This window comes from Sceloporus undulatus, chromosome 1, assembly GCF_019175285.1.
Source record: "Sceloporus undulatus isolate JIND9_A2432 ecotype Alabama chromosome 1, SceUnd_v1.1, whole genome shotgun sequence".
NCBI lineage: Eukaryota > Metazoa > Chordata > Lepidosauria > Squamata > Phrynosomatidae > Sceloporus > Sceloporus undulatus.
Genome location: NC_056522.1, coordinates 32192462 through 32220430, shown reverse-complemented (window position 1 = coordinate 32220430; position 27969 = coordinate 32192462). Strand labels below are relative to the sequence as shown.

General features: G+C 43.7%; 1 protein-coding gene across 1 annotated transcript in view; it reads left to right on the top strand.

Moving 5' to 3' along the window:
• The first annotated feature begins 5190 nt into the window (after window positions 1-5190).
• Window positions 5191-27969, top strand: part of EML4 (EMAP like 4) — a 263195-nt gene continuing 240416 nt past the window's right edge. Inside the window, exon 1 of the mRNA XM_042445215.1 lies at window positions 5191-5490. Coding sequence (XP_042301149.1) covers window positions 5466-5490 — 25 coding nt within the window. The 5' untranslated portion in view covers window positions 5191-5465. The remainder of the gene's footprint in view (window positions 5491-27969) is intronic.

The window sequence follows — 27969 nt, the reverse complement described above, 5'->3', positions numbered from 1 at the left end:
TGCTGTCTGTGGATATTTGGAGTGCCACCAATTGCCCATCCTTGGATGAGGGACTAGGTTATGTTTTGAGCAGAGGTTTGAAAAAAGATAAGAGCAGTGATCACAATAGGAAGCAATTGCATGCTAAAGCAGGAGCAAGAGAAAATGGGTGCAGCTGTTTCAAAGAATAACAGCTGAGGGTAGTAGAGTTGGGTGAGCAAAGATCTCAGCAAGCCGTGAAGCCAGATGTTTGTTTCTTTGGGGATTCCCTACTGTCAACATCCTGTCCATGTTTTGAAATCTTCTATAATTGGGCCTGAAGAGGAAGGGCCCTCCCCTCCCTCCTTCCAACTGTCATCTTCTGGCCTGGGAGGGAGCAAAAGAACATGCCCAACGCCATCGAGCCTGAAGAGGAAGAGCCTGTTGGTCCAGGCCTCAGAGGGAGAGAAGAATGCTGGACCTGATCCCCTCCCCCCCACACCATTCCCGTCTCCTTTTGTGTCGTGTCTTTTTAGGTTGTAAGTCTGAGGGCAGGGAACCGTCTATTATCCCCTCTGTTGTAAGCCGCCCGGATTCCCAGTGATTGGGTGGCATATAAATAAATTCTATTATTATTGTCATTCTTGTCATTGCAAGGGAACTTTAGAAAGTGACATCCAAAAGCACTCAGTACAACTTTTGACTGTGTGGAAAACTCTTTGGTTGATAGCTATTAACATTCCTATCATTTATAAATGTGTCTACTTCTTGGAACAGTTAGATTGCTGGCTATAACCAAATCCCAACCGTATAATTATAATACATTACAAATTCTGGAAACCATTTTGAAGAAACCATTTTCAAGAATCCATGAAATGTCATGGAATATTTCCTAGAACACATTGACATGCAGGCAGTTTGTGGTTTGCTGTGATTGCAAAGACAAAATTGGATTTCTAATAATAACTGAGATAGAACAAAGTTTGAAAAAGTTACTTTTTTATGACTACCAGAAACCTCCAATTTTTTGGTGATCTTTCAGGTAAAGAAAATAATGGGAAATAGATTGTTCAACCTGCAATCTATGAATAGAGAAAGAATTACTGTTATGTACATGCAGGTAAAATAATGATATATTATTTTCTGTCTGTGGTTCTTTTTCTTGCACATACTTTGTGTAAACTCCTTGAGGTTAGGATCAACCTACTCATGTTAACTGTCATGTGCATAGATGTTCATATATATCTATATCTATATCTCAGGGGAAGGCAGTGACAAACATCCTCTGAACAAATCTTGCCAAGAAAACCCTATGGCAAGTTTGCCTTCAGGCCCCCATAAGTCCAAAACAACTTGAAGGCACACAAAAGCAATAAATCTCTCTCTCTCTCTCTCTCTCTCTCTCAGAAAGTAGATTCAGATCTACAAAAGCTCATGTGACCAGCTTATTTCTTTCAGTTAGGGGCTAAATAGACTGGAAAAATGTGGTGTCTTCCCAGCAGCTTGGGGACATGGCGTACGCATGATGCACACCCCCAAGACAATGGAAACACTTAAAGAATGATAGTTCACCGATAAGCGGTATAGAACTGTACTTCCTATTGCTACTGAGTGATATAGGGGAATTGTGATTTATGAGTAACATCAGTACAAAACAACAACACATTTCTAAGGATTCTGTAAGGTGTAATATGGAAGAAGGATCAATGGGGGGGTTGACACCATGAGTTATGGCACTGGTTGCCATCAACCCTAGAGAGGCTACTGTGAACAGTAGTAAAAACAGGAGCCCTTGGGATATAATTACGCTCATGTAATCCCCTCAAGCCAATAACTGCCGGGCCTTTGGACCACCCCATGGCTGTCTCTCTGGTCCAAAACACACTGCAGAAATCATCCAGTTTGAGACCGCTTTATCTACCCTGGCTGAGTGTAGAATTTCAAAAGAATTTCACAGAGGCAGAATGCTCTAAATGAAGTGGGTTTTTTTATTATTAAGAGGAAAAATCACACACCAGTCCATGTTCACTCACACATACATACAAGGACTAAGGAAATCGGAAGTTAGATTTCGAATAGTTGGAGGCTGACCTAATGGCAATACTTACATAAGATGAGACTTGACTCCAGGTCCAATTGTGATGGGGATGGCATGGGATATGTCTGTTTGAGTCAGCGGAGGGAGAACAGACGTGTTGGTACCAGTCAGAGTTCACAGTGACAGAGGGTCCCCTGTGCCTCCAAATAGTCCACTAACAAAGGATTTGGGGGATCTTATATAGGCAAAAACTAGCCTGAAGGCAAAGATGCTTGTCCTACATCAAAGGAAATAAAATCTACATTGTAAAGGATTGCTTGGTCTGGCAACGTCCAGAGTGCGAATGGAGTTGTAAATCAGACTTATCGGGCTTGTCTGCAGAGCATCCTGCCTAAATCGCCTATCTTCCTGACTTCAGAGGTGTTAAAGTTTCTCATCTGCAACTCCCAAACTATTCCGTTTGTTGTGCTTATGGGGCAGTGTGGACATGACCACTTGCCTCAGAGATCATGGCTGCCCAGGGTGCAGAGTCTCTTTGGAGCCATAGAGAGAACGTGGGTTGTCAAATTCTGTTCTTGACTGGTTTAGATCTTATTTGTCAGAAAGATCTTTTGCAGTGGTCACAGGTGGTCAGACCTCGCCCTCTGTTCCCTTATCTGTTGGAGTTCCTCAGGGCTCTGTTTTGGGTCTCCTTTTGTTTTCTCTCTACACTTTGTCCCTAGGAAAACCTATCAGCTCTTTTGGTTTTGCCTATCATCTGTACGCTGATGACACTCAGCTGTATTTTTCCACCCCTGACCTATCTCCAGGGCTTGAACAGCAAGTTTCATCTTGTGTTACAGCTGTCTCTCAGTGGATGCGCCATTGGTATTTGAAGCTCAACATGTCCAAGACGGAGCTTCTTGTCTTTCCACCTAAGCCCTCCCTTCAATACTCCTTTTCTGTTTCGGTTGACGACATCTCTGTTCGACCGGTCCAGGAAGCCCGCAGTCTTGGTTTCATTTTTGATTCTTCTCTGTTGTGCATCCCCCAGATCCAGGCCACAGCCAAGGCCTGTAGATTCTTTTCCTACAATATTGCTAAAATCCATCCATTTCTTTTGGCCTCTACTGCCAAGACTCTGGTCCATGCTCTGGTCGTCTCATGACTAGATTATTGTAACCTCCTTCTGGCAGGGCTTCCTCTCCGCTCATCACTTTGACCATGTTTCTCCTCTATTATCATCCCTTCACTGGCTCCCCTTCCCCTTCCATATTCAGTATAAGCTTCTGCTGTTGACTTTTAAAGCCCTGCATGGGCTGGCTCCTCCTTATTTATCAGACCTTCTTTCTCCTCACCTTCCCACTCATATCCTCTATTCTAGTAGTCAAGGTCTGCTGTCTCAGTCTAGGATTTTCTCTGCCCCGTCCCGGATTTGTCCCTTTTCACTTGCTGCCCCTCACTCCTGGAACCTTTCCCCACTAACATGGGTCATCACTTCTTTAATCAGTTCAAAAGCTGAGTTGAAGACCATCCTGTTCAGGGAAGCCTTCCCAGGCATTGCGTGACTATTATTTGTTACTTGACATTTTTAATTTGTTGCCTGCTTTACTTTATTGTACCCTTTCCTGTATTGTTATGTATTATTTATATGTATTATGCTATTATTTCTTAAATTGTATGCCATGGGCAGGTTTACTTTACCTATTTTATTGTTTGTATGTACAGTGCTGTATAAATCTACAGTCCTATATAAATAAAGTATAATAATAATAATAATAATAATAATAATAATAATAATAATAATAATTCAGAAGAAAACGAACAAACAACCCTCCTGCAGTTCCCAGGATTCCCTAGCACTGAGCCAGGGCAGTTAAAGTAGTCTCAAACTGGGTTATTTCTACAATGTGTTTTGGGACTTCTGAGGGCCCTGGGCATGCCTTTAATCTCCCAAACCCCTCAGGAGATGGGTCCCCGCCTGGCTTCCTCTCCTCGAGGATCCTAAAACACACTTCATTAACAATCCAGTTTGAGACGCTTTAACTCATAGACTTGGAAGAGACTCCAAGGGCCATTCAGTCCAATCTTGTGCCATGCAGAAACTCACAATCAAAGCATCCCTGACAGATGGCCATCCAGCCTCTGCTTAAAGACCTCCAAAGCCTCCAGCACACTCTGAGAAAGTGTGTTTCACTGTCAAACAGCTCTATAGGAGTTTATCATACAAAGGAAATTGGGAGTTCATCCTGTGAATATCCTGGAAACATCACGTAATTACACATAAAGATTTCACATGACGTCCCACAAAACCTGCCATTAGAGTGGTCACAAAGAAGCATTAACATACATCTTTTTACTTTTGGGATTTCAGTGACAATGTATTACAATTGCATGTGATAACCATTTGTGCAATTACTTGTCATTCCCACTTCATTTGTGGGATGCTTTAAATGCCCTTTAATCTCTCTTTCATGCTGAAATTAGTGATAAACTCCAGTCTGTCAGGAGGTTCCTCATCATGCTGAGGTGGAGTCTCTTTTCCTGGGGCTTACATCGTTTCGTGTCCTATTCTCTGCAGCACCAGAAAACAAGCTTGCTCCATCCTCAGTGTGACACTCCTTCCAACAGGGCTATGCTATCACCTTTTAACCTTCTCTTCTCCAGGCGAAACACCCCTAGCTCTCTAAGCCATTCCTCGTAAGGCATGGTTTCCAGGCCCTTCACCATTTTAGTCACCCTCCATGCTCCAGTTTCTGAGTGTCCTTTTTGAATTGTGGTGCCCAGAACTGGAGACAATATTCCAGGTGGGGCCTGACCAGAGCAGAAGAGAGTGGCACTATGACTTCTCTTGATGCAGCCTAGAAGTGCATTGCTCCCTCCTCAACGTGAGGCCCATCGAAGACTTAAACCAGGGCTTTGCTATGCTATCCCTCCTCAACCTTCTCTTCTCCAGGCTGAATAGAGCCAGTTCTTTCCTCCCAAGGCATGCTTTCCAGGCCCTTCAAGCGGGGGAAGTGTAGTGTTTTGTGAGACATTCTTGAGCCTCCTGGGCCAAGGAGCTCTCTGGTGCCACCAGAACCCAGGGCTCCCAGAGCAGCCCGGGGCCATGCTGCCCTGTGTTTTGTCCTCCTCCTCCTCCTCCTCCTGCTCCTGCTGGATGGCTGGAGGGGAAGCCCTGGCTGCCAAGTGAGGCGGAGTCGGAAATACGCGAAAGCAAAGCGGGCGGCTGAGGCTGAGGGAGGCAGAGCAGGAGGAGAAGCGGCAGCTGGTGCCGCTGCTGCTGCTGCTTCCGAGGGAGAAGGCAGGCGGGTCCCCTGCAGAGTCAGGCGCCTCTGGAGGAGCCCTTGGGGTGCTGGTGCTGCCACCCCTCTGTGCCACCTCATGCCCCAGGCAGGGCAGGGGCAGCAGCAGTGGCTCCTCTCCTCCAGCTCTCCTCCTCCTTCCTCGTCGTCTCCTTCCCCTTCGCCTCTGCAAGACAGCCTCCAAGATGGACGGGTTCGCCGGCAGTTTGGGTGAGTTGGGGGGCAGCAAGGGGAGCCTCCCTTGGAGCCCCAGGGACTCCCCTCCTTGGAGGCTTCCCTCTCCTCTTCCTGGCTCTCTCTGGGCTCCTCACTGGGGGACGAGGCACCGCCAGAGGCAGCGAGCTGCCAGGGGAGGGCACACGGGGGGGGGGGGGGCTAGGGCCAAAGAAGAGCGAAAGCTGCGGAAGGTATAGGGCCAAATAACAGCTAAGGAGATGGAGGGCATATGGGCAAAGAAGAGCGAAGGAGATGGAGGGTCTAGGGCCAAAGAAGAGCTAAATGCATAGAGGGTATATGGCTAAAGAAGAGCTAAACGCACACATACTCCTATAAAGGTAAAGTCATGCTGCTCAGTGCTGCTCAAAATGGAGGACCGCAGTTGAAATGGAGCATGTGGCCAAATAAAAGCTTAAAAACAAATTCCTGTAAAGATAAATGCATTGCTTTATACTTGTTGTTTGCCACCTCGAGTCCCTATATTGGGAGAAAGGTGAGATATAAGAAAATAATGATGATGATGATGATGCTTAGCCAAGCTTGAAAGGGAGGACCTTTTGGAATCCCTCCTGGACAGTTAAGGTTGAAATGGAGGACAGGGCAAAAATAAAAACTGAACACACTCCTATAAAGATAAATGCATGTTGCTGAGGCCTGCTTGAAATGGAGGACCTCAGTTGAAATAGAGGACATGGCCAAGTAAAAGGTGGACACAGTCCTGTAAAGATAAATGCATGCTGCTTGGTCCAGTGTGAAATGGAGGATCTGGCCAAATAAAAGCTAAAAACTCTCATAGAAATGGAAATTCATGCGTCTTAGTTCTACTCCAAATGGAGAACATTTTAGAATTCCTCTTGGACGAAGGCAGAAATTGAGGACATATCCTGGAAAAGGAGGATGTCTGGTCATCCTGTGTTGTGTGCCTTCAAGTCATTTCCAACCTATAGTGACACTAAGTTGGTGAACCGGTCATGGGGTTTTCTGGGCAAGTTTCTTTAGAGGGGATTTGCCATGACCATTTTCTGAAGCTGAGAGAGTGTGACTTGCCCAAGGTCAACCAGTGGCTTTTGACATGGCTTCAAGCCCTGGTCTCTCAGTCTCCAGGTCCATCGCTCAAACCATTACACCATACAGGCTCTCTGGGAAGGAAGACATAACTGGAAATGTTAGACATCCAAAAAAACGTTGTTGTTGTTTTGTGCCTTCAAGTCATTTTTCAACCTGATTTGTTCAGATTCTGGGCAAGATTTCTTCAGAGAGGATTTGCCTTTGCCTTCCTCTGAGGCTTTGAGTGTGTGACTTGCTCAGTCACCCAGTAGTTTCCATGGCAGAGCAAGGTGGGATTCAAACTCACGTCTCCCATGTCCTAATCCAACACTGAGACCACTACACCACAAGTGCCTCAATCTTGTCTACTGGATTCCCTCCTCATTCCAGAAAATCTAAAGGGAAGCTCTAGAGTCAATGCCAAAGGTTGATTTTAGGCTTGTTGTCCCCAGGACCTCTTCCTTGCTTCTTTTCAGCAGCATGTCTGTTGTTTACCAAATCGTAGGATGGATTAAAATTCTGGGGAGGGGAGGGGGGAATCTGGATTTGGATCAAAGGAGTGATTATCCATTATTATTATTTTGGCCATCTTGGTAAGGCTGAACTGTCTCTGTGCCTCTTTTTCCTGAGTGGTATAATAATTGCTCTCAGCACTTGCTTTTTTGTGCAATAGCTGGAAGGTTTGGTGTGTGCACAGCTAGAGGTTTTTGCATGGGAGTTACTGTGGGTGAACCTGTTATTTGCCCTTAGGCAATGAAGCTAAAGAGCATTATCATTCCTTCTGTGGCCTCTACGCTTTCTCTCTTTTTCCTCCACTTACCACATGCATCTTAAATCTTTGTATGCGTATATCCAGGGGTAACTGTGTTGGCCATATAGCAAAGGATATTATCACCCAAAATTAACAAGACCTTTATGGGGCCAACCAAAATGCACATTATACTTTACATGTTGCAAGCTTTCGAAGCTCCACTGGCTTCTTCATCAGGCAAAGGTTTGAAAAATCGTACAGGAGAGAGAGGAAAGAGAAAAGACAATGTTAGTCATAGAATAGGCCTGCATTTGGTCAAGATGTTGTAGTTGTTGTCCTCATTTCAGATGTTATGAACGGTATTCATACATATGGGTCTCTCCTCCTTCTGGCCATGTGGGTACTGGGAGATGCAGTCCAGGAAACAAACTTTAAATTCCACTTGCAAGTCAAAAACCTACTGCCTTTGAGATCCAGTTTGTTTCAGTTTAGGGTACACTTTAGACATGACATTCTCATGAACTGGCAACAGTTGTGCTAGTTCCTATTGTGTGGGTTAAAGTACAGATAGATAGGGGAACAGAACTGCTTTCTTGCCCTTCTGAAATTTTGTTTCCTTATTTATTTGCTTGTTTGGTATAAATATTTCACCTTTCTCCTGAGACTGAAGGCAGCTCATAATAACATCAGAAGAGGGAGATTATTAGAAAGGGCAAAGTTACAATGTTAACACATAACCGAACAGATTATGGTATTGAAACATTATGAATATTTATAAATATACCAGCTGTGCAAGTACAACATCCAGGCATTAAAAACTTCCTTCCATCAAACCTGATGCCTTCAGAATGGACTTTAAACTATAACTCGCATAATGTTCAGTCAACATGGTTGCTAGGAGTGATGGGAGTTACAGTCCAGCATGATGCACCTGATCTTGTAGAGGAGTCTCCTTCCTTGGAGGTCTTTAAACAGAGGCTAGATGGCCATCTGTCGGAGATGATTTGATTTGGATTTCCTGCATGGCAGGGGGTTGGACTGGATGGCCCTTGCGTCTCTTCCAACTCTATTATTCTATGATTCTATGATTTCAGAAGCTCAGCTGGGTTGGGCCTGGAGGGGAGGCCACCTGGAGATAATAGAAGGGATCTCCAGGTACTGCCAGGAAAGAATCCTGTCTCAACCTATGACTTAGCCATTGCTGCTAGTTGGAGTTGACAAAACTGGGCTGGATGGAGCAAAGCACTGGCTCATTATGAGAGCGGCTTCCTATATTTAACTGGAGAAAGATTCCTTGTCTCTATGCCATCATACCTTGAAAATATTATAAGAAAACTTTAGAAATGACAAAAGTGGGAAAAATGGGAGGAAGAGAGGAAGACAGCATTACAGGTGGATCTACTGAATCAGGGAAGCCACGGTCCTGATGCAAGACTCTCATTCATAGGGTCACCATAAGCTGAAGTCGACTTGATAGCAATTCACAGCAGCAACAACAGTGCCGTCAGATTGCATCTCTTTAACTCCTGTTCCTCCTGTTGGGCTTCTGATAATGAAAAATGGTTGGGGACAATGATTTGGGTGGGAAATTTCAGGCTGGGTGGAGAAATGATGCAGCCTCCTCTACCTGCAACCTGCTGCCTTTTAAATCCTCCCACGTGTTATGGGGTATTGAAAGCAATGTGGTTATGCAAGGTGTTTCGGTGGCCCAGGTGACCCAGGAAGAAATTTTTGCTAAGGCTGTGTATAGTTGCATGTTAACAATTTAGTTATTGTTCAGCTGCTGTTGCCCTCGATACTCATGTCAGTGGTGTCTACTCTGCTCTGGTCTCTCACTCACATGTGTTTTTTTTAGGTTGGTTTTGCTTTGGCTAATATTTAGGAAAAGTACATGAGTGTACCTCTTGATATGACTGATGTTAATATCTTTAAATGAGACATGTAGAGAAAGGAATGGACACCCTGCTATTGTTGCATGTAACCCTTTCAGATTAATCAGGACTAAATCATGGTGAGGAGCACTGCAGTTTAAGAACACTCATCCATTTTCCTTAGGAGTGAAATTAATTCAATTCTCTGGCAAATTTCACCACTCCAGTGACTAGGAGAAATGGTTGCAATTCAGACAGGATTTGAAATTGGAGGCAAACTATAATTTAGCTCCCACCCTACCCCACCTTCTAGTTAGCATTACATTTTGTGGTCCATATACTTACCTTGCTTTGATGGGACCTGGTGTATTTAGTTAGGGTATATAGGCCCCTTTAACATCTGGTAAATACCCCAAAGGCAAAAGATCTTTCTGATCTTGGAGGCTAAACAGGGTGAGCCCTGGTATTTGGACAGGAGACCATCAACAAATACCAGAGCCTGTAGGCTATATTTCAGAGGAAAGAACTGGCAAAACCACCTGTGAGTATTCCTTGTTTAAGAAATTGCCATGAATTTTATGGGGTGGCCTTGTCGACTGGTGACTTGAAGGCACATTTGTTGTTGTTCACTGCCCAACACAGACACAAAGAGGCCATGTATATTTTGTACTTCAGTCAGTGAACTCTCTTTGAACTAATTTCCAGATCTTAATCTAACATCTGCCTACAGGCCAACATATTTCTTTCCCTGGCCCCTAACTCTACAACGATTCACTTCTTCCAACACATCTCTTTTGCATAGTTATCAAGCTACTAATAATCAGGGCTAGTACCACAGTGGCATTAAGGGGCATTCTGTCTCTCTTCAGAAACTCAACTTCTGAACAGCCTTGAAATACACAAGCGTAATCTTCTGTTTTCTCTCCTGCCTCCTCCCATCTCCATTCATGTGATCAGTTTTAATCTTCATGGAGTTGTATTTCATAAGTCAGCTTATCTTTTTATGTAAGAATTGGTTGCAAATATACTTTGTTTTAGGCCATTTGGAAAGGTTCCCAGGAATACAAAAGCATCTTTTCACCCTGGAAATATGGAAGGAGCACTGACTGTCTGTTGACCTTTAGTGGTTAGGTTGTCCTATAACATGTACATACTCTAGTTCTCTTGAAATTAGAGACTTGCATAGCTAAGTAATTCCAGTCTTAATTAACTGTGCAGCTTTGGTATTTCATGTAGCCTGACTGTATGTCCCTGAAGATCTAATGGAAAATTATAGACAGGGGCTCATGTGTGTTAACACTACTTCACACACACAGAGTTCTTTGTTGATGTATCACAACCCCCCCCACCTCCCAAAAAATCCTTGGATGTTGGTGGCATCAGGGCTACTTTTTTTATATGATGCTCCCAAGTGCAGTGTGAACTGATACACCTCTGACAAAGGGTTACCTTTCTCAGCATAAAGTAGGCCTCTTGTCAGATGTCAGGTACGCAACACAATTTTAAACCTGTTTCCTCAGAAATATGTTAATTAGGTTAATTAACATAGTTCATTAGGTCTTGTTTCCTTGTACATGAGGTTTCCTCCCTCAGAAAGCAGCTACAAGAATTCAAAAGCTTTGGCTGCATCCGCACTGCAGAAATAATCCAGTTTGACGCCATTTTAATTGCCATGGCTCAATGCTATGGAATTCTGGGATTTGTAATTTTGTGAGACATTTAGCCTTCTCAGTGAGAGAGCTCTGCTGCCACAACATACTACAATTGGCAGTTAAAGTGGTGCCGAACTGGATTATTTCTGCACTGCAGATACAGCCTTAGGTTCTTTTAAGGTTTTGGTACATTAATAACAGCTGCTGGTTGAGCTTTAGAGAGGTTTAGAGACTCAGTAGGTTAAATTTGGGAAACTCTAGTTGTTACTTTTTATAAAAATAATTGAACCTGATGTGTGTGTGTGTGTGTGTGTGTGTGGGGTGATGATGGGGGGGGGGGCTGTGCAATTAGTGTAGAAACAAGCTTCTGTTTCCCAATTTTAAAACTCATACTCTTCGGCTGTTGCCATAGAGGAATTGCAGAAATGGATTAAATTCACAGACTTGGAGTGAATACTGTGGAGAAAAAAATTGTGTGTACTCGTTTCTAATTCCCAATCCAGGAAAAGAAACCTGAACTAAGAATATAGAAATAATGGTAAGACTGATCTCTGTGTGTCCTATAGTCTCAGATTTCCTCTTCATGTGTCAAAACCTTCTTCAAGTGTAAACTTTGTGGTTTGGGGTATCTGAAGGTTTGTTGTTTCCTGTGTGAGGTTGTCCATATTTATCACAGTCAAGAGAAGAGCTCTGGCATAGCCCAATAACTGCTTATGTATATTTGCTGGAAAACAAATTACCATGTGCTTTAGAACTTCTTCCAGGAAACCTACCTGGATACCTCTTTCAATGGATCTTTGGCCGCAGTTGTTCAAAAGGGAAAAGGGCAATTCTGGATAACATTTGGCACATATCAGAAAAGGCTAATACATACTGATTGTTCCTCCTTGCTTGCCTTTGGTAGAACGTCCTCCTTGTACTCTTTTGCAGGATATCAAATAATGTGTGTGTGTTTGAAAAACAGAAACAGCCCTGTGGTCACTTCCAGACAGTTCAAACGTTTGGTGGGTGCAGCCTAGGCGTGGTGGTCAGAAGGTCAGACCATGGGGCACATGTAGTCCCCAGACTTTCCTCATTCATCCATCCTGAGCTGCAGTGACTAGGAACCCATCATCAGTGTAACACTTAGTATTGTGTCCAACAGGAATCCACTGGAAATCGGAATCCAACTTCAAACATTAAACTCTGGCTTTTTGTGAGAGCAGCAAACTAGGAGCCTTGGCTTGGAGGCAGTACTAAGGAGTTTATCACACTGGGGGAAAAGGGAGTTTAAACAATGATTAACTCATGAAAATCATGCAGTTGACATTAAAACGTGCTTAAAATGACATTAATGCAAGTGCCATTATCCTGTGAAGAAGCAAGGAATAACCAGGCAAGAAACAGCAAAATGTCATTCATGGGAAAGTTTCATAAATTAGTTACTGTTGTTTCTTGCCAGGTTATTCATGGGATAATGACACTTTAATCACGTTTCATCTCAATGTTGTGTGAAAACCATTTGCGCAGTTGCCCAAATGGTTATTCATGGGATAATAGTGCTTTGCATGCGAAATCATGTGAAAACCATTCGTGCAACTGTGGGTTAATCATGGGTTAATCACCATTTATTCTTCCAATTTCCCCTGTATGTTACCCTCCTAGGTTTCTTCCTAATTGTAAGTTCTTGTTTAGTATAGGTAATCCTGCAAGTAGAGGTTTGATCACACCAGGTGCACCAGTATACTTCCCATGAACAGAATTGTGCCTGTTTTGTTCTGGCACGATGGCCACTACAATATAAGAGTGTTTCAGTATTTTTATTATGGTATACTGTACATTGTTCTTTTTGTACCAGGTGTCTTTCAGCTAATGTGTTAACATCTGTTCCTCTCAATCTTTGTACATTTTAATGGAATTATTCTTGTTTTGACCTTGAAGTACTGTACTGTACTCAGTGAACACCAGAAAATATAATATGGATGACACTGTTGAAAGAGGAATATCAAACCACTTTTCTCCATATGAAGAGTGTCTTTGCAGTCTTTGTGAAGCGGGTATATGCATGTGCTGTTCTAAAAACTTTGATGGAGGTAACTGCATGAGTGTGTGTTTATATTTGCCTGTCAACTAATGGCAACCCCATGAATTCAGTAAGGTTTTCTTAGGCATACATACCTGTGTCTGTATCCTGGCTAGCAGAATGTCTGTCATCATAATGTATAAATCCAGTTCTTTAGCTCTACACTAAAACCTTAACAATTTCATGTGGGGTTTTCTGGAAAATGTTACATGTAGAAATTACCTTGAATGTGAGCCGAAACCTTTAAGTTTTAAAATGTTTATCCTGGCAGTTGGCTCATCTGCCTGAACCAAATTGGTGAACCATAATTAACAGTATGCTATTTAAATCTAGCCCTATGCCTGTTATTCCATCCCCTCTCAAATAATTTTCTGGAGTATTTCGTGCCTTGTGATCAGAAAAGTTGCCTAGAATGAAATTATAATGGCTTTATTTCTTTTTCTTAACAAGATATTCTGCCTATGGGTGACTCATGCAAAGAGGATAGTTAATATTTATGAGCATTTTTCTTCCAGTGTTGGAGTTAATCAGCATATCAAAGAGCATTAATATTCAGTTAACCCCTTAAATATCCCCTCCACCCTCCATGTGTGCTAAAAGACAATGTGTTGTGGGTTTCTGAAGTCATTTTAAAAGACAGTAGGAGAATATAGTACAGTACGTTTGTTCAGTGTCATAAATTACTACTGTTGAGATACTGGGATCTTGTATGCCCTCATTTTCTAACATATTTTTGTGATTCATTCTGATGTTTGTGTGAGCGGTTCCTCCCTTTGTCAGCAGTTTTACTGGTGATACTGGTCCCTGTTAGAAAGGATATATGATATTGTTAGAGAGCTACAGGCCTTGAGGCCAAGTTCAGCCTCCTGGGCTTTCCCAGATGTCCATGTCTTCTTCTGTATGAAGCTATTGTTTGATGGTTTCCTGATGAAGCTATTGTTTGATGGCCATCCCTGCTTTCTAAAATATTGAAATGTCTTTTAGAAGCTAATAATAACTGTCAGGAAGAGCTTTATGCGAGTATTTTTGGTTAAGTAGCCCTTGACCCTGCTTACAGCTAGTATGTGGCTCCCTGCAAACTGATCTAAAATTGGGTTTTAAGCAAGGAAAATGTTCCTCACCCTTGATATGTCTAGCAGGCTCTGTGAGATCTAGTCTTCTAGTTCCAATTAAAAAAAGATATCTTTCTCTTGTGCTCATTTCTTAATTACCTCTTAATTCCTCTGTTAATAGTTAGACTTCTAAAAATGTGCTGGAGCCACTTACTCTTCAGTGAATATTTTTATTTAAAGAGATTTTTTTAAAAAAAAATAAATAAAAACCTTTTCTCACCCCTCCCCGCTTTTTATTCTCCCTCCAAATTGGAGACACTAATGTGCCATTTACGGAGCTGTCCTTGCCAATTTGACAATCCCTGATTCTCTTTTCCTGTCTCTGCACAATTGATGTGCTTATAAGTTTGTGACTGACGTGAGACGGGAAATGTAGTTACTTATCAATCCTTTCCCCTGCCCTTCCTCTGAAGAGCTCAGGACGTTCTGACCCAACCCTGTGAGACAGTTGGGGGTGAGAGATGGGAAGCGTTATTTAGAGTCAGTCCAGTATTGTCTACACTGTGTGAGAGTTTATGTGTTTCAGGTAGGAGCTTTTCCTACCTCACCTAAAGATGCTGGAGGTTGCCCAGGGAACTTCTATGTGGAAAGCATGGGCTTTAGCCCTATCTGCCTCCCTCCCTCCCAGTAAGGACAAGGGGCTATATGAATTTCATCATGTACATTATTATTATTATTATTATTATTATTATTATTATTATTAACCTTTATTTATGAAGCACTGTAAATTTACACAGCGCTGTACATGCAATCTTTTTAGTTAGACGGTTCCCTGCCCTCAGGCTTACAATCTAAAAAGACATGACACAGAAGGAGAAGGGAGTGGTGACGGGAAAGGGTAAGAGGTCCAGCAGTTCCTCTCAACCTCCGAGGCCTGGACCAAGGCAGATGGACTGGAGGGAGGGCTTGGCTTCAAAATGGAAGGTTAATCATTATCCAGGGAAAATACATACTCACAAGTAGGATAATACATATACAGTACATAGCAGTACAGGAAATGGATCGATAAACAGTCAACAACAGAACATCAGATAGTAAGCGACAATTATGCGATGCCTGGGAAGGCTTCTATGAACAGGATGGTTTTCAACTCCGTTTTGAAGCTGGTTAAAGAAGTGATGGCTCTTGCTTGTGGAGGAAGAAGGTTCCAGGAGTGAGGGGCAGCAAGTGAAAAGGGGCGAATCCGGGATGGGGCAGAGGAAATCCTGGGCTGGGACAGGAACCCTTGACTACCAGAACGGAGGACCCTGGTGGGAAGGTGAGGAGAAAGAAGGTCTGATAAGGAGGGGCCAGTCCATGGAGGGCTTTGAATGTCGACAGTAGGAGCTTATACTGAATGCGGAAAGGGAGAGGGAGCCAGTGAAGGGATGCCAACACAGGAGAGATGTGGTCAGAGCGGTGGGTGGAAGTGATAAGTGATAGTGGGAGTGCCGCCCACGGACTTGGGGGAACATCGCAGTTGTGGAGCTGCGCAGTTGCGCAGCTCCCATCAGGGCGTGGGAGGCTTGGGTTAGCCTGGGGAGCATGAGGATGCCTGCAGTGGCTGTCCTCTGCTCCATCAGTCGCCATAGAGGGTTGGGGGGAGGTTAGGGATGTGGGGGATGCCTGGGCTGGGGATGACATCTTGGAGGGCGGGGCTCCAATTGAGGTTGTGTGGGGCAGGGGGAGGTATGGCAGTGGGAGACGGGACTTGCGTTCCAGGGGAAGGCGAGATAGATGCATCATATCTATCCCGCCTTCCTGTCCCCCTCCTAACCTAAAGGACCTGAGGGTCTCTCCAGCCGTGCCACAAACCCTGTCGCTGCTCCTGTGCAATGCCAGGTCTATTAACAACAAAGCCCACATCCTCCAGGATCTCCTGGAGGACTCTAAGTGTGACCTGGCTTGCATTACCGAGACCTGGCTGGGGCCTGAAGGGGATGCTGTGTGGGCTCAGGCCCTACCTGCTGGGTTCTCGGTGAAGGACCAGCGCAGGTTAGGTGGGCGGGGGGTGTGTGGCCTTGGTACATAGGAACACCGTGTCCCTCACCAGGAACCACATCCGACAGACCTCCTATATCGAGTGTATTTACCTGACCCTAAAGGCTAGGGACAGTCTGGGGATTCTGTTGGTGTATCGGCCACCCCGTGCATTAGCGGACTCCCTTAACGAGCTGACACAGCTGGTCGCTGAGCTGATGTTGGAGACGCCCAGGCTTCTTGTCCTGGGTGACTTCAACATCTCCCTCACGGCCAGCCATGTTCCATCCGGTGCGGCTCGGGAATTCATGGAGACCATGGCAGCCATGGGCCTGTCCCAGCTGATACAGGGTCCTACGCATTGCGCGGGTAATACGCTCGATTTGGTCTTCTGTTCGGATGCGGAAAATCCGTGGGTGGAAATTGCTAATATTTCCCCCTTGTCATGGACGGATCATTTCCTGGTAGAGGTGAAAATCAAGGCTTCTACCCAGATCCCTCCCGGGGGTGGTGGACCAGTTAGGATGGTCCACCCTCGAAGGCTGATGGAACCTGAGAGGTTCCAGGAAGCCTTAGAGGGGCTCACGGTTGGAGATGACGGCGACTCTGTTGACGCCCTTACCGGTATTTGGAATACCGGTCTTTCTGGGGCTATACACAGAATCGCTCCCAAGCGTCCTCTCAGGCCCGCTTCCAACCGTAAGCCCTGGTATACGGAAGATCTCCGGGCGAGGAAGCGGGCTCTGCGACGGCTAGAGTACCGTTGGTGGAAACACCTTTGCTTAGACAACAAGACTCTCCTAGACCGACTGTTAAAGGACTACGGAGAGGCAATACGAGCAACAAAGAATTCGTTCTATGGTGCTCGTATTGCGTCCGCAGAGTCACGTCCGGCAGAGTTGTTCAGGGTGGTCAGGGAGCTAACTCAGCTCCCTCCTGCCCTGAACCAGATCCTTGAACCTTCTAAGGCCTGCTGTGACTTGTTTAATGACTTTTTCGTGGATAAAACTTCTCGTATAAGCGAAGGTCTGAACGCCGACATTATGGCAGAACCTAGGGTAGAAGTGTCCAGAGCCTCCGCGGACTATGTTATACTGGATCAGTTTGAGTTGGTGAGTACCGAGGATGTGGACAAGATCCTCGGAAGTGTTCGGAAAACAACCTGCTCTCTTGATCCCTGCCCCTCTTGGTTAGCGGCCCAGGGGGGACCGGTGGTAACGTCCTTGTTACACCGGATAATTAACACCTCCTTGAGGGATGGGCGATTTCCATCGGATCTAAAATTGGCCATTGTAAAACCGATCCTAAAGAAGCCCTCCCTCGACTCCCTGGTACATAATAATTATCGGCCAGTCTCGCTGCTGCCATTTTTGGGAAAGGTGATCGAGAGGGCGGTTGCGATCCAGCTTCAGACGGTCTTGGATGAAACTGATTATCTGGACCCATTTCAAACTGGCTTCCGGGCGGGTCACGGGGTTGAGACGGCCATGGTCGCCTTGGTCGATGATCTCCGTCTGAGCGTCGACGGGGGAAGCGTGTCCCTGTTGGTGCTCTTGGACATCTCAGCGGCTTTCGATACCATAGACCATGGTATCCTTCTGGGGCGCCTGGCTGAGGTGGGAATTGGGGGCACTGCGCTCCAGTGGTTCCGTTCCTACCTCTCTGGGAGGTCCCAGATGGTGCAGCTGGGAGACGTGTGCTCCAGCGAGCGGGCCCTTAAAACCGGGGTCCCTCAAGGAGCCATTCTGTCTCCCATGCTATTTAACATTTACATGAAACTGCTGGGAGAGATCATCCGGAGACTTGGGGCGCGGGGTTATCAGTACGCTGATGACACCCAAATCATTTTCTCTATGTCTCCGACTGATGCAGTGACTAGGGATGGCGTCTCTCCTCTCGTGGCCTGTCTGGAGTCAGTAATGGGCTGGATGAGGGAAAACCGACTCAAGCTAAATCCAGAGAAAACGGAGGTACTAGTGATAGGTTCCCCCGGTCCAGGAATGGCGGTGGTTCCACCTGTCCTGAACGGGGTCACGCTCCCTGTGAAGGACTCCGTGCGCAGTCTGGGGGTGCTTCTTGACTCGTCGCTCCACCTGACTGCTCAGGTGAATGCGACGGTCAAGAGCACTTGTTACCAGCTTCGGCTGATTCGCCAGCTGCGCCCATACCTGGACTGGAGGGACCTAGAAACTGTTGTACATGCTCTGGTAACTTCGAGATTGGACTTCTGCAATGTACTCTACATGGGGCAACCCTTATACCAAACTCGGAAGCTCCAAATGGTACAGAATATGGCAGCCCGGCTGGTCACTGGCGTATCCAGGACCAGCCACATAACACCTGTGCTTAAAGATCTCCACTGGCTGCCCATTCGCTTCCGAGCTCAATATAAGGCGTTGGTTATTACCTATAAAGCCCTAAATGGCTTGGGTCCAGGATTCCTAAAGGACCGCCTCTCCCCGTACAATCCGCCTCGCACCCTCAGAACATCTGGGCAGCAACTGCTGAAGGTGCCTGGGGCTAGGTTAGCTTCTACCTCTAGAAGGGCCTTTTCCACAGCTGCCCCAGCCCTTTGGAACACGCTGCCCACGGAGCTCCGCTCATCCACCACCCTGGCCCAATTTAGGAAGGATCTCAAAACCTTCCTATTCAAGCAGGCATTCCCCGATTAAATATCCTGTGGGCCTCCCTCCTCTTCCGTGGCCATGAGGATGGGCTAACGGGGCCTTTGTTATTGTTTTTAGATTGTGTATTACTGATGTTTTATGTTTTTAACCTGTATTTGTTTGCACTTGTTGCATATTGTAAGCCGCCCTGATCTTTTTGGAAGGGCGGGATATAAATAAAGATTTTATTATTATTATTATTATAATGCGTGCAGCTGAATGCTGGACAGAGATTAAAGGACGGAGGTGAGAAAGAGGAAGCCCAGCCAGGAGCTACATTGCATTTGTAGGTTGTGTAAAGTGCCATTGCTTTTTCTAGTCCAGTGTTGTTCTCCTGGATTGGTCATGCCTCCCCTAGATCTTTGGTACTGGTCGCTCATCACCTATGACTTGATTTCACATGCCACAGATTGGATCTCAAACTTTACATGTGGAAAACACTGTGCTATTGTTTCTCATGGTGACTGGCTTGCAGTCATCATTATGCTTTAGCTTCTGGTTCATAGCTCTGTCTCCTAGACACAAAGCAACACCTGCTCTGGCTTATTAAATCACAAGTTGCACAAAATGAATACTGGTACACACAGTCCATTGGCTCTTGCTTTGTTGCTTTGTTTACATGAACAGATAAAACACATACACAGACACATGCACGCACACACAAGCGCATGCACATGTACACAGAGGACATGAATAGCTCGGCCCTGTCTTTTGAAAATCAGACTATGGTCTGTTGTACCTGAACAAGGCCATATTGTAAATTAGTTTTAAACCAGAAGTTGTTTTATGAATTGTGACTTTCTTTGGGTGCAATACAGTATAATCTGGGATTTGGACACAGTGTTGAACTAACATTTTTGATTTATTTGTGTTTTTAAGAACTGTTTATCTAATCAAGAGTAGCAAAGCAGGACAGCATAGTTTGTCCATACATGCATGTATCTTGTGCAGCCTGTGATTTAATAAGCCATGATTCCTGGCTTATTGTTTTGTGATCATGCCTAAGGTATGTGTCAGAAATGACCAAAAATTTTTTCCAGAAAAGAATAAGAAAACAAGTTCTCAGAGCAGAGAAGCAGAACCTTGTGGGTTTCCTAAAGGACTGTGAACACATTTAAGCTTTTGGTCACATTGGTAAGTGTTAGGTGTATGAATGGGGCAATTGGCTTACACATTGTAAACTGCTTATGGAGTGCTAGTTTACTGATAAGCAATATAGAAATGTACTAGCTATTGCTATTGTTGTTCTGATGAATAAAGCTAAGGTTGCAATTTTTCTAAGCCCACAGAAGATCTTAGAATGGTTGGGAGCAATGGAAGTTGTAATCCCCAATTCCCAACCCATTGGGAGGGCAGGAAGTTTGGACTGATGAAGACGAGACATTCAGAAAAAAAAACTTGGGATTTTTATCTAGACCACCCACATTCTCATCCAGTTTTCTAATAAGTGATTCATTTAACATCCTTCTGTTCTGATGATTGAAAGCACTTGTTGATGGCAACAGTGCCAGCATATTTTGAAGATGAAACCATTATTACTTCAGCCATTGCTACCATTTGGCAAATCCATTGCAAAAGATGGACACGATAATTGCTATTCTAACATATTTCCTAGGATTCCATTAAAGAAAAAAAGTAAGCTATTCATTTAGCTGTGAAATTTAGTTTGCTTCATAAGCATTTTTTACCCTCCCTGTTGAATTTTAGATTTTGTCATTTTCCCATGGCTGAGGCACAATTTTGTACTTCTTCTGATCACAAGTAGATTTTCTTTTAGGAATTATCTGGCAGAATGACTTTGTTTGATCTCAGAAGGTCGCACAAAAAGTCCAAATTTGGAAGTCAGCTGTGTCAAATATTTCAAATTGCAAGAGACATGCGAGGAAGGTATTTCTGCCTGCACTGTGGGAGCACCAACTGCAATAAGGTTTTTGACACTCAGATAACAGTGACAGGAGGAATTGAGGAATTATTAATGAGGCGATTGGCTCTTCAGAAAAGCTGGCTTTACTGGCAAAACACACACTCCCAGCATCTGTGTCAACTTATTTTCAGATCGCTAATTAGTGTATAGAATTTGAGGCTTTCCCAGGAAAGGGTGTTTAGGGAAATGTAATTGCAAGACCTGGAGTCTCAACAGTGTTTGGAAATCTCAAAGCACACAAATGACCTTAGCAGGTACAAATTACACACAATGAAAATATGTACAACACAAACTGGACAATACTTTTGGCTTTCATTATAGAGGATTCTGTAAAATGTCACAAACCAGGACCCAGAGTGATAGATGAAAGACACAGGGGAGGAAAGGATGGTGGGGGTGGAAGAATATTCATAAAGTTCCATTTACCAATGAATGCACACTTAGCTTGGTTGAGGGCTGAACAAATTAGATATGCAGTTTGCTGTTTCCATATGCAGGAGCAACTACTGTATCTGGATATGGTCCAATTTTTTTCAAGCAAGGTTCTTGCACAAGCAGCTTCTGGCATTTGGAAGACAGCCATTCTGCATACAGAAGAGAGTGTCAAAATCCCAGTCACAGCCTTTAAAAAAAATCATATGTGAAAGCAAAACACACAACCATCTGGTCATCAGCAAGAGACAACAGTGGAGAAAAGTAACAGCATATACCCTGGTGCTGAAAGTAGAGAAATGCCTGCAGAAGACTCCAGATGAGGAGAGACAGATGGTACAGGTCCCTTGCTTATGCTGGCATGAGAATCGTGTAGCCCTCTAGATATTGTTGAACAGCAACTCCTAGCATTCTTCCCTGTTGGCTATCCTGGACTCACAATTCTCACTTCTGCCTAATGTAGGGACCACAACTGCAGCCACTGATATTCTGCATGGAATGAAAAAGGTTTTGATTGCTAATATATGCTGTGTAAGTGTTGATTTACATTCAGTTACTTTACTGAGTTTATGTGGTGTAATTTGAGCGTTGGACACTGGGAGACCAGTGTTTGAATTCCAGCTTGGCCATGGAAAGCCGCAGGGTGATGCTGGGCAAGTCACACCCTCTCAGCCTTAGAGGATGGCAATGCCAAACCTATACAGATCTTGCCAAGAAAATCCAGCGATAGGTTCATCTTAAGGTTGCCATAAGTCAGAAATGACTTCAAGGCACACAACAACTACTACAAAAACTCTAGGTGGGACTAATCAATTGGATTTAGTCCAAGGATTCAAAAGAAAGAGCAGTGCTAGTTATGTGGAGATGTCCCAAGCCTCAATTGAAAAAGTAAATCTAGAAGTGTATGAACAACTAGAGCCAGTGTTGGGTAGCAGTCTGAGTGTTGGACTAAGACTCTTGGAGCCCCAGCTGTGAATCCTTGCTCAAACATGGAAACTTGGTGGGTGACCTTGGATAAGTCACTCTCTCTCAGCCTCAGAGGAAAGCAGTGGCAAGCCCCCTCTAAACAAATTTTGCCAAGAAAACCCTGTTTGCTTTAGTAAATGACTTGAAGGAATACAACAACATACGAACAACTGCTTTCTTCTGCCCCCTCTTACCCCATTTATTATGGCTTGTTGTAGGGACTATATATACTACAGGCACTTGGTGAACTCCATTATGTTTTCCATCTACTCAAATTATTTTTGCTTAGCTGGATGCAACAGCTCTTGCTGTTAGCAAAATGCATTGTTCTATCCTTTCAGCTTTGGTCAGTCTTATTTTACTTTGAGCTGGCTTTCATGAAATCCTTTTGTGCTAAGTTATGCATGCTCAAATACAAGATAACATGTAAGGTATTTCAAATATGAAGCACGCATTGTGTATTTTTAGCCCTGATGCTCCTTAAAATATATGGATCAGGTCCCACACTTATTTTTATTTAAAGCAGGAACAAAACTAAAAATAGATACATGTATGTTTCATATTTGACATGCCATACGTACATTTTGGTATAAATATCTAGGTATTAAAGACTTGTAAGCCTTCGTATTACATTTTCCTTACTTATCTGAACATTTGAAAAAGAATTTTGATTTTATTAATTTTAAAAACAATTAAATGGTTTTGCCGCTAATCCTTGAGGTTAATAGATGAATCTATGTACTTCTGTTTGTATTTGCTGATATTTCAAATTTCAGAATGTCACTGGAAATTTCTTTCATGGTGTGACTCTTTTTCTTAATTTACATTTTAAAAACGTACCATTTCCCTGGTCAGATCCTGAAACAGGAGCAAGACTCGCTCTGTGTGTAAGAGTGAATGCTTCCCTGATTCCTTCACAGAAAATGTCTCCCTGCCTGGCATTCACATGAACTGGCAGGTGGTCTGGAAAACATGGGGTAACAGGCATAATACCATCAGGTATAAATGTGCAGGTAATGGTGTCATCTTTTTGTGAGGATAGGGCAAGAACACCCCTGTAATTTCCCCATCTATTAAAATATAAACTGGAAAATACAGTGAAGATTAAGAAAGCTGATAACATGGATCTTCTGACATTAGCAGTTTGTCTGTGAGCTTTATCGCACAGGGCTCCTGCAACATTACAGAAGAGTCCAGGAAGGGAAGTGAACGAGTGAGGGATGCATTTTACCACACAAGGGAATCCCTGTTCCGTTCCCCATCCGTCCTAGAGAAGGAGATTTTTGAGAAATGTTCTGAACAGTTCTCAAAAATCTCCTCCTCTGGGATGGGACAGACGGGGAACAGAACGGGGACTTGCATCGTTGTCGTTCTGTGTGCGGTTAAATGCGTCCCTCATTTGTCCCTTACTCATTCCATTCCCTTCCTGGCCCCTTTTGTAATGTTTCAGCCAGCCCTATGTGATAAGGTCCTGTGACTCTCTCTCTGTGTGTGCCTATGTGTAGGATTAGCCTGCATCAGAAACAGTGAACAGTGAATGCATGGTTGGAACAAACTGAATATTGTCTTCTGTCAAACAATTAAAATAAGGTCAAATATAAGCCTGTCAGTTTTGAGATCTTTGTGGGAAAACTCTTCTCTTGGTATCAATTCCTTCACAGGCACATTTGATGCCTTCTCAGTACCTCTTCCTACATTCTGAGTCTCTCTTCCATGGGAAGCAAGGTTTTCCTTCTTTATTCCCCTTGCTCTCTCAGATGAAAACCTTCTCATTTGGACAGACACTGAACCTGGATTGGTGCAGAAGGGTGTTGTTTTTACACTTGCCCCTGATTTCTTATGTTTTTCATTGGTTTTGATTTATTACTGTATTAAACAAAATAGCTTAATTTCTTTATTATTTAAAAATATTATTGATTTTAGCTGTTTTTTCATTCGATGTGAGTTGAGTGTCACCTGGGGAGAAAGTTATTTTAAATAAACAATTACAGAATGTGGATTTCTGCATTGTTGGAGGGTTCAGATGTACAGAATTGACGTAGTGTTGCATACAGGAGCAAAAAGCTGCCTGCATGGTCAAGTGCTCTCCCCTCACCTTCCCTTGTATGATTGAGATTCTAGTAATTCATATTTGTGTGTGTGTGTGTGTGTGTGTGTGTGAATTTTTTGCCATGGGAGAGAGCCCAGGGGAGGCAACCAAGGGCCACACAGATGGCCTTGGAGACAACCTCTAGGTTGCATGAGAGACCCATCCTTATGCTAAATTATGATTCAAACAGTGATGTTTTGTCCTCTGTACAATAGAACAAGAATGTTAGCCCAGAAAGGGATCTGAAGGGTTTCAACATCTGGCTCATACAAGACAAGAACTCTGGGTATTTGTAATTAGGGCGAGGGAACAGGGGAGAGAAGTGCTGTGTCTTTCTGACTCCTCCAGCAAATTACATAAAACACATACATGTTCAAACTAAACAATGATTATGCATTAACTAGTTAATTTGTCTTACATCCTTGTATTTCCCTGTCAAAGAGATAAGGTAATGTGTGTAATTTAGGATATGCTGTTTTGCCAGTCTTTAATAATGTATATTATTCAGTGCCAAATGAAAACAGCTGAGCCAAGTAAAATGAAAGGACTGTGATTATTCCCACCCCTTCTGGTTTCTTTGCAGCGGCTTTGGTTTAATTCTTTTGGGAGCCCTGTATGACTGAGCTGTAACTTGAACAACCTGAAGTGAAGTGCGACATTCATGTCATTGAAAACTTAAGTGTAAGAAGTATGATGTTGTTATGTGCCTTCAAGTTAACGCCAACATATGGTGGCCCTATCATAGAGTTTTCATGACAAGGTTATTCAGAAAAAGTTTTCCATTGTCTTCCTCTTAGGTTGAGCGAGTGTGAGGTTGCCAAAGTCACCCAGTAGTTTTTGTGGCTGAGAGAAGATTTGTACCCTGAACACTTGGAGTCCTAGTCCAACACTCAAACCATTATACCACTTGGCTTTAGTCTAAGAAGTGCTGAGTTCCAAATCATATTTAATCTGCAGTTTCTAGTTTGCAGATGAATGAAGACAGATCCAAATGAAATCAACGTTAAGTATACACTGCTCCCTCGGGTTACGAAATTAATTCGTTCCGCGGCCGCTTTCGTAACCCGAAAAGCCTTCGTAAGCCGAATTGCCATAGGTGCTAATGGGGAAAAGCCGCGTTTCGTGCGAAAAAGCGCCGAAAAGCACCAAAAAAATTTTTCGTAACCCGAAAAAAATTCGTAACCCGGAACAATTATTTCCAATGGGATTTTTTCGTATCCCGGAAATTTCGTAACCTGGGTATTTCGTATCCCGAGGTACCACTGTATTGCCTATAGGTCTACACGTGCCTGTGTAGTCTGCACACTGTGTCTTTTTAAAACGAACTTTCTAAGAGGCTAGGATATTGCATTTCCATGCTTGCTGCACACAATCTTTTGCAAGTACCCAGCAGCAAGCTGTGTTAAATTCAGTGTGACTTACTCTCAGTTGCATTTATTGCATTTGTAATGCAGTATTACAACATCAATACAGTTAAATTCAAACAAATGCAAAGTTTTTCTTGGATATTTACTAAGTTAGAAATTAATAGTTTTGTGAAAAATTTTTGAGCCACAAAATAGGCTTATGGTAGAGCATAGAGATTTAAACTATTTAAATCTCATGGATATTCAATACACTTAATGAAGTTTGCGTCACAGCCAGGATTTCTGTCTCATCATTGGTCATTATGATGTGTTCAGATGAGTGGTATTGGTGATTTTTCCCCCTTCTGGTTTTCTTCTTCTTTTTTCTGGTTGTACTTATTTACATTCAGCCCTCTTTTCCCACTGGTTCTGCATCCATGGATTCAACCAACCACAGCTTGAAGATATACAGTGTGTGTGTGTGTGTGTGTGTGTGTATTAAAAATCTAAAAATCAAATGTTGAGTTGTTCACCATTTTATTCAAGGGATGCCATTTTATGACATGATTGTATATAATGGGACTTGAGCATCCATGGATTTTTATATTGACAGGCTCTCATGGAACCAAACCCCAGAGGATACCAAGTGACCATTGTAATATTATTTCTTGTCATAAATACTGTATTTTAAAATGAGTCTGGAGTTGAACATGTCCACTTGCTGGATGGTATTACACTATCAGTATGTTTGTACATTGCAAGACTCTGTTTTGTGTTAACCGTGGTTTATTGCTTAATCCATTAATTTCACTGCAGACAACCAAACAGACTTAGGCTAGTTTCCCTCATTTTTAATTTCTTTCTGTGAGACTTATTCCTGAACACAGCTGTGTAGGATTACAGATGCAGCATGATTAAGTTCAATCTAATTTTTAAAAACAAACACCCCCAACAAAAAACCTAAATCCCATCAACCTGAGTAAAAACACAAAATTTAGTGTTAGTATTTATGTATAACTTTAGTTTCTTAAGAAGGCCGAGAGAGAATTTCCCTACATCACCAATGCTGGCTGGATGTAAACAGCTGCTTGCATGCAACATAATTTGTGAGAACGTGACTTTTGCCCCCCCCCCCTTTAAATTGTAGGGATAATAAAACCATTTAGTTCTCTTGTTTAGACTTGAGGATGTGTCTTGCATAAACTGAATCTTCATAGTTTTCCCACATTAAATTAATGCATCAGCACTTCTGCTTTAGGCTGTTCAGACACACCTTGCTCCTTGTAAAAGTTTCCCCCTCTTCTTCCTTCTGGTAACACGTCAGCTGATTTAGAGAGTAGATTTTTAAACTGGTTATAATTATAGGGCTGCTTTTCAGGCTCCTGAATCTGCATGAAGTTATTTAAGAAATATAATTCACTTGGTCAAGGGAAGAATGGCTGGAGTGCTTTTCAGTAAATTTTACAGTCAGATAGTAAGGATTTTATCACACCAAGCTTGAAATGTGCAACAAGAGCTGGAAAATTGCATCTGTGGCCATACCTTGTCTCACAGCGCTATATCTGACCTGTAGTTGATCTGTAGGCCCATCCATTGCTGGTGCAGTGGATTGATGGGTAAAACCTGTCAATCTCTACCTTATGCTGTTGATGCACATGGGATAAGTTCCTCCCAAAGCAGTTCTGATATGCAGGCAGGGAGGTAGGTTGTGTGAATCAATGGGAGTCTACTTCTCTCTCTCCCTCCCCCCCCCAATTTATTTTATTTTCTTACTTAATGGATTACCATGATCATTTAATTGCATTATAAATAAATATAAATAAATACACACCGAAAGGGGCATATAGCAGGGAGGTGGGGCTCTGGAGGTTGATATGGAAGGCAGAAGCTGGGACTAACAGCATCATGGTGATTTGAAAGAGCTGTGTAAAAATAACTGGCCCAAACCCAGTATGTTTGTATTTTCTAGATGACTATGGCGGGTTACAGACCGCCGAAAAGCGGCAGCCTGCACCTGCCCCTTTCCCTGCCGGATCGGGGCCTCAGTGGCCATAGCAGCAGCTGCTGAGGCCCCGATCTGCCGCTTTCCAGGCCGCTTCCCTGCGGCCTAGAAAGGGGTGTCCTTGGGGCTTGAAGCCCCAAGGACACCCCGCGGCGGCGGGGAGGAGGAGAAAGGGTCTGCTTGGCCCCTTTCTCCTCTGCGTTGCTGGTGCAGCCATCTAAAGGCTGCACCCAGTGACACAAAGCTGGAAGGATCTCCAAAACGGAGCTCCTTCCGGGGCCGCGGAAAGGGCGCACTAGGCGCCCTCGTGCAGCCCCACTACATCACAAACGCGCCGCCTCGTTTGGAGGCAGCGCGGTCGTGACGTAGGCATGGCGGCGGCCGTGTGGAACGGCCGCCGCCATTTTCTACACACGGAGTGGGTATTAGGGTTAGGGATGTCCGGAAAGGATGCCCGTTTCTAACCCTAGTGTGCGCTCGTCGTGTACTAGTGTGCCCGTTTATAACGGGCCTATGATTCTGGTGCTTTATGAGTTTGGTGTGATAAAGTCCTAAGAAAGTAGGAAAAAACTTGAGATCAGGTCTCAGGTTTCA